General features: G+C 47.5%; 1 protein-coding gene across 1 annotated transcript in view; it reads left to right on the top strand.

Moving 5' to 3' along the window:
• Positions 1-1,191: 1,191 nt before the first annotated feature.
• The window catches only part of QTRT1 (queuine tRNA-ribosyltransferase catalytic subunit 1), a 325,564-nt gene continuing 319,174 nt past the window's right edge, over positions 1,192-7,581 (top strand). Inside the window, exon 1 of the mRNA XM_086961633.1 lies at positions 1,192-1,448. Coding sequence (XP_086817759.1) covers positions 1,218-1,448 — 231 coding nt within the window. The 5' untranslated portion in view covers positions 1,192-1,217. The remainder of the gene's footprint in view (positions 1,449-7,581) is intronic.

The raw sequence follows: 7,581 nt of genomic DNA, 5'->3' as shown, positions 1-7,581 counted from the left end.
CACAAACTTATTACAAAGACAATGCGAGTATTGTCCAATTTTTTAGAAAAATCCACTTTATTGTTTCATTTGTAAGCAAGAACAGCCGACTCGTTTCGTCCCAAATGGGACTTCTTCAGGGCATGATTTATCCTTGTGGACAGTTCAGCCGGTAATGTCGTGGCGAATAGGTGTTGGAATAGCTGCTGCTTGTTGCACTGTATGTGTGAATATTCCAATATATGTAGTGAAATTTATCTATTCACTTCTTCTTCGAAGGAGACAAGATCCCTGGTCAGGGTGGATGGAGAGAAGGCTGTGGTAAAGACCCCATTCGTCCCAACAGTCGAGAGGCTTATGTAAGCAGGAAGTGCACCTTCAAATTGATGTGCCACTTAGAACCTGGTCTCCAAAGTCTCCTTAGATGCCTGGTAACATTCCTCCAGTGCGGACTGGAGGAATGGTACCAGGCATCTAAGGAGACTGATCAAGCATTTTCAATCGTGCTCCCGCGAGTCGGCCGTGGTCAGAGGGAAGGTTTCCATTTACACCTTGAAACGCCGATCTGATACATAACTTTGGAGGTAAAAATAAAAAAAAAGCCCCCTAGCAATTACACTGGTAAGAGTTCAGCATTTTTCAGTGGGCCCCAACTTCTTGGCTGGGTGGACAGCGTCTACCCACTGAAATAGCAGGTGGATGCCGTCTAACCGCGTGTACCCTCCAATTACTGCAATGCCACGTGACCACCACGACAACCATGGCTAAAAACCATTGGCAAAACTAAAAGGTCCCAACGGTGAGATCTTATGGGTTTGCCAGTGCTTGTTTTCTATGGCATACAGCTTATCGGGGTTGAAAAGCATTTGGCTGCTATACTTGACTGCTAACTGCTATATTTTAAACTTGTCATAGACACGATTTAGGTCGGATAGTCCCGATCATCATCTTTGAAGCGAAAAATATTTTCATTTGGACTGTCTAGCCTGAAATTGCCTCTCCTTCAATAGAAGTAAATGGAACAAATATATCGTCCTGGTTACTTTTTAAATTCTCCCACTTTACTCTTGTAAGATGTTGTCATGTTCGATTACTGCTTGCTCGTGTTGTCCCATTGCTTTAGGTGACGCTTTCCACATATGGCTGCCCCCTGAATATACTTCCGCCGTACAGCTTCTAAGATGGCGGCCTGCTGTGTGGTTTCCATCGCATTCCGGTGACGTCGCATCCGTAGCAGCATGGCAGCCTCCACTAGCACAGCAGCGCCGCTTTCTCTACGAGTGCTAGCAGAATGCCGGGTATCCAAAGCCCGGGCATGCGAGCTGCGATTGCCTCACGGGGAGGTACCTACGCCGGTCTTTATGCCCGTGGGGACACAGGGCACCATGAAAGGAGTCACGGCGCATCAGTTGCGGGCGCTTGGATGTTGCATCTGCCTCGGGAATACCTACCATCTGGGCATGCGCCCGGTAAGTGAGGGAGGGCTCTTCCAAAATTGACAGTGGTGAGAGGTATTAATGAATTAAACTACAACAGACGAATAATAACCATGATTGCATTTTTAGTACGAAACTACAAAAAAGGATATCAAGTTGCGGTTTCAGCAGTGATGAGTAAAAAGTAAACGACGTATTTCTTCCTGTTTAAAAGACGAGTTCGGACAAAAATTGTAACTTGCCTTCAATATGAAATGATCAGTCGTATTGTTTTCAATTGGTTTTAGTTATATTTATGAGAACAAGTGTTGCACACTTCCATGCACCAATAGCAAATTGTATGTTAGGACACAACAAGAGAGAGACTTTTATTTATTTATTTTATGCGTTTGTATATAGCGCGGACTTTACCCGAAGGTGTCAGAGCGCTTCACAATAGGAACAGAAATGATACATAAGGAGACAATTACAAGTGAGCATGTTACAAAAGCAAACGTTACGTTACATGAGGCAATTGCGTGTCAAGAGCAAACAAAATACAATAAATGGCAAACAATACGTTACATGAGGAAAAAAAGTGACATGTGTGCATGTTACAAAAGCGTACAAAGTAAAAGTAGAGGTTTAAAACTGCAATAAAAGGCAGATACTCCAAACACAAGAACAAATGTAGAGTTACATGACTCAATGGTGGCAATTGTACATATATCAGAGGCAAACAAAATACAAGAGGTAGCAAACGATACATTGCACGAGGGAAAGGGACGGGTGCATGTTACAGAAAAGTACACAATACAAGTAGAAGTATAATACTGCAATAAATGGCAGGCACTCAGACTACAAGAACACACTGGGAAGGCACTTCTATAATGATTGAGAACAGAATTTCCAATAATGGAAGGACTTCCTTCAGATAATAGAGAGGGCGTGAATTAAATTTGGAAGTGTCTTTGAAGGAGGAGAACTTTGGGGTCAGTTTTGAAGGCCTGGGAAGAGGTGGTGGTCCGGAGCTGAGGCGGAAGTGAGTTCCAGATTCTCACTGCGTTGCCTGAAAAGGATTGGGCCATCGATCTTTCCTTCTTGAAAGTGGGAGGTTCAAGCAATACATCTTCCGCATTACGTGATGGTCTAGAGCCTCCAGAGATTTTCCGTTAATCGCCAGGTAGCGAGGAGGAGTGCAAGGCTTTGTGGGCGATACAGGCAGTCTTGTAGATAGATCTTGCCTCGATGGGAAGCCAACAGAGGGTGGATAAAATGGGTGTGATGTGGTCGCTTCTTTTGGCCCCATATATGAAACGAGCTGTTGAATGGAGAACAAATTTAAGGGGGGACAGGTGGGATTTGGGGAGGCCTGTAAGAAGAGAATTGCAATAGTCCAGTCTGGCGAGAACCAGCGATTGGACCAGGGTTTTAAGGTTTTTCTCCGGGAAGAAGCGACAAATCCCCCAAAGAAGAGGCAGTTGGTATCGAGCAGACTTTGCAGTGGAGTTGATGCGGGAGAGTAGATTGAGTTTTTCATCGAGTATGACACCAAGGGATTTTGCGCTGTCAACAATGATGGGTTTATTGTTCAGTAGATTCATCTGATCCATCGATGATTGAATCGAGGCAGAAGAAAGTGAGGAGGAGGAATTCAGTTTCCGAGCGATTCAGAATCAGTTGATGAGTTGACCTTCAGTTTTGAATGTAGTCGATAGTAGAGCTTAGGATGGAGAGATCGTGAGTGGAGGCCACCTAAAGGTAGATTTGAGTGTCGTCCGCATCGAGATGATAGTTGTGAGAAAGTGGCTCTATATATACTGGACCAGAATAAGGTACAGTGTGTATAGAGTCCACAAACCCCAGAGGTATAACAGAGGTTAAAGCCAGGTGTGACCTTACTCTCTAAAGTGGTAGCTTGGTCGAGCAGTAAGGCAGTACCAGAGGACAGTTTAAAGCATTTGTTTTACACACTCAGTCAGCAAAGGGTTTCACACACTCAAAGACTGAACTCCAGGCCAATTGTTTTTATATCAAACATATAGTTGTTTTATTTCTAGAACCAACAGATATCAAAATATACTGTTCTCAATATGAGAGGTCTCAGATGAGTACTTTGCAGAGAGGCAATAAACTTTGTAAACACAATAGGTACAGGGGTTGCAGCAGGCAACACAATTCTACACACAATTTAGCATTGAGCTCAATGTGTTTTCCTAAATAAACACAGTTGATTACTTTGTAGATTACTTTGGTAGTTCCAGGACTGAATCCTAGATTCAGTTCTGGGGTCTAAGCTGAAAACAAGTTAGTAAAAACGTTTGTTATTGCAGTGATTTTTCAGGAATATATAGCTATTTTAAAAGTTCACTCTTAGAAACTTTTCAACAGAAATCTGGCAATGTTATCCAATGGGAGAAAATTCAAGTTGCAGGTAAAGTACGATCTTGTTACTTTTGTAATCCAATACTGGGCTCCTAGGTCCAGCACTGGGGTCTCAACTTAAAACAGGAAAGTAATTATGTTCCAGTATTTTGTATGATTTTTAAAGAATATTTCAAGTTGTCAAAAGTAGACAGAAGAAATTTCATAGAAAAGCAGTCAATGGATTCCTATGGAGAAAATTCAGGTTACTAGTAAACCCGGTAAGGATTACTTTTGCGGTTCAGTACTGGACTACAAGGTACAGTACTGGATTCTCTCCTGATCACAGGGGAGGAGTTCGGAATTCAGTTCATTTTATATGAATATTTTAAGTTTCCAAAACTTCACACTTAACCGCTTGAGTGCAGCAGGAATTCCAGCCCTGTGCTGGACATTCCAATTTCGGGCATGGTCGTGACGGAACCATTCGTCATCAGCACAACCCAACCGTGACTCATGATGGATGGTTCCGTCACAAGCATTGAAGGGGTTAAAAAAATGTTCGAGTCAATGTTATCCAATGGCAGGTAAGTGAGTTACCGGTTTCCAGGTGAGTACTCGACTGGTCAAGTTAGGGTTCTGGGCATAGACTCAGGGGTCCCCCACGGTCAGGTAGGTACAGTTGGTTCACCCTCAGCGGCACAGGGGCGGCCGGGTGCAGAGGTAGTTAGGCCCAATGTTATCCAATATGGGGCAGGGGGCCTCCGGTTGGTGGCTGCTGGCTAGCAGGCCACGCCGCTGTGGGAACTGAGCTCCTGGTCACTTGCTCAGGGCAAATGGGGAAGTAGGATAGGACAAAGGTGGCACGGCCAGCGGCACTCTGGCGGCTTGGTGCAGGGTGCATTTGAGCCGTCGGACGCTCAATGTTATTCAATGGGAAAGGCCACAAACGAACAAAGGCTGCAGGCTCGGGGACGGAGACTCTTCAGGGGCGACCACCACTTCGAGAGGTAAGTTGGGATCTTGGAGCACAGGTAGGTACCCCAAAGGAAGGCACAGGGGGCTGTAGGGCGCCGGGTGCAGGGGTGTCTTTAGGTGTCGAGAAAGCTTACCCTCGGCTGGTCGCGGTTGGAGGGCCCCTGGTTCTGAGTCTGCAGGCGTCGTCTGGTTCGTTGAGGAGGCTCTTTGAGCACTGGACTTCGGGTCCCAGATGCCGGGGGATGTCCTCGTGGTCTTGGATCACTTGGGCACGGGCCGGGCTCGGCGGGTGTAGAGTGGGCTGGTCCGGAGCTTCCTGGCTGGCACCAGGGGTGTTGTTGCAGCAGAGCCTCTGCTGATTGGAGTCCCAGTCCTTAAGAGGGTCAAGGCAGGCAGGTCCTCTGGGTGTCCCAAGGTTGCTGTCCGCTGGAGTCGCCGGAGTTTGGGCAGGAGCAGGTTCCAGGATTGATAGGCCGGTAGGGCTGGGGCCAAATCAGTTGTGGTGGTCCTGTTGTTAGCAGCTGCATGGCGGGTCTTCCTCCTCTTGATCTTCTTTCTTCTTTTCGTATCGGGATCTGAGGAAGGAAGGTTCAGGGAGCCCCTAAATACTGAATTTAGGGGCGTTACAGGTAGGGCAAGGGCAGGGACCAATAGGTCCCTGTCCTGGGGTGGGTACACCCCCTAGCCTGCTCCTCTCCTGTGGGAGGGGGGCTGGAGCCTAGCTTTGATTGGGCAGGGCTTCTCATCTTCAAGATGGCTGGAGCCCGGGGTTGAGCCTCACCTCGTCTCCCCCACCTGAGGGGTGGGGTTGGCACAGGCTGGGACACCCTCCTTTCTGACATAGTTTTTAACACCAATCTTCCCACCAGAGTGGGGGTCAGGACTGGTTACAGCAAATGGTCTGGAGAAGCTCACAGAGGCGGCAGGCCTTTGAAGCTTCCCCCTGCCCATCCTGACGGAGGAGACCTAGCACCTCGCCCAGGATGTGCATTGTTGCAGGCCCAGGAGAGCGGGGGGTTCTCCACCCAGGGGTCCAGCAACATGTCTGCTGTGTGGCAGCCTAGGCAGCCTCTCAGTCCAGACGTGGATTGTGGTTAGGTTTCAGGGGGCATCTCTAAGATGCCCTCAGTGGTGCATGTTTCATTAAATCCCACACTGGCATCAGTGTGGATTTAATGTGCTGAAAAGCTTGATACCAAACTTGTCAGTCTTCAGTGTAGCCATTATGGTGTTGAGGAGTTCGTAATGTCGACCTCCCAGCACCATATACTCTTAATGGCATCACTGCACTTACAGTGCCCAGGAATGACCCTGGGTACTGTAGGGGCACAGGGCTCATGCACCTGTGCCCACACCACTGGCATAGGGCACCCAGCTAGAGGGGTGACTGATGTATGCCAGGGCAGTGGGTTTGTGGGCCCGGCACACAGGGATGTGTGCCATGTCTACTCTTAGTTTAGTTCTGTACTTAGGCACTCAGCCTGCGAAGGCAGTGTGTGGGTGCCAGGGTACAGGGCCTCTAAGGGTGGCACAATAAGTGCTGCAGCCCTTAGGGGTCTTCTCTGGTCACCATGCCCTGGGTACCTAGGGTACCATTTACTAGGGGCTGACAGGTGGCCAGAGATGCCAATTAGGTTTTAGTTTCAACACAGTTTTAGGGAAGGAACACAGGCCCTGGGTACCTGGTTGGCAGGAGCGCAGGGCACACTCAGTCACATCAGCAGTCAGAAAAAAGTGGGGGCATACCAATGCAAAAAAGATGGCACTTTCTCTCACATGTTGATCCCGGATTTACTAAGGAGATTTCCCAATATTTCTAAGTAGAGATTGAACAATGTGAGTGCAAGTATAGAACCTTGAGAAACACCTTGACCTATTGGCAATGGAGATGAAAGACTGTTCGCTATTTTGATCATCTGGGATCTATCGGAGAGGAAGAAAGCAAACCACTTAAGCACAGTGCCCTCCATGCCCATTCTCTGTTGGAGAGTGGTGTGATTGACCGTGTCAAAGGCTGCAGAAAGGTCAAGGAGAACTAGAAGACAAGACCCCCCCCCCCCGAATCGAGTATCCGCAGCGCGTCATCAATCACTTGCAGCAAAGCTGTTTCAGTGCTGCCGTTCTGAATGAAGCCGGACTGGAAATTGAAAAGAAGATCATTGTCCTTGATATGACGAGAGAGTTGTTTGGCTACACATCTTTCCGTGATTTTTGCAAGAAAAGGTAGGTTAGTGATGGGGAGGAAGTTGTTGAGGTCGTTCGCATCAGCAGTGGCTTTTTTAAGCAGTGGGGTGACCTGCCCAGTTTTGAAGGAAACAGGAAGTGAGCTTTGACAGAGGGAGAGGTTAACCAGAGTGGTCCAATAGGAAAGAGAATGGGTATAGAAGTCAATGGCAATGGCACTAGGGATGGGGTCAAGAGAATGGTTGGAGGGCTTTGTTTTGAGGATGCATTTGAGGAGGGCATCTTCAGAGATGGGGTCAAAGTTCTGCCAAATGGCTAAGGATTTGCGCTCCTCTGGAGGGGTAGGATGAATGACCTGATCCACAAGTGATTTCACTTTTTCGTCAAAGAATATATCGAATTCCACTGCTTTCTTTGCAGAATCCTCCATATTGGAGGTTGGGGGAGGGCAGCTTGAATTCTTGATGAGATCGAATAGTTTTTTGGGTCTATTTTTGGCTGAGCCGATGAGGGTGCTGACGTGCGACGCTTTTCCAAGGAAGATGTGCTTGTGGTACTTGGAGCTTGCTGAACGAAGCGTGGCCAAATTATCAGTGGAGGGTGCTTGTGTCTATTGTTTCTCCAGGAATCTTAGGTACGTCCTTTCTTCATAGAGGGATTT

Source organism: Lissotriton vulgaris, chromosome 1_1 (assembly GCF_964263255.1).
Source record: "Lissotriton vulgaris chromosome 1_1, aLisVul1.2, whole genome shotgun sequence".
Taxonomy (NCBI): domain Eukaryota; kingdom Metazoa; phylum Chordata; class Amphibia; order Caudata; family Salamandridae; genus Lissotriton; species Lissotriton vulgaris.
Note: the sequence above shows the minus strand (reverse complement) of the source record. Positions and strands in the feature narration are given on the sequence as shown.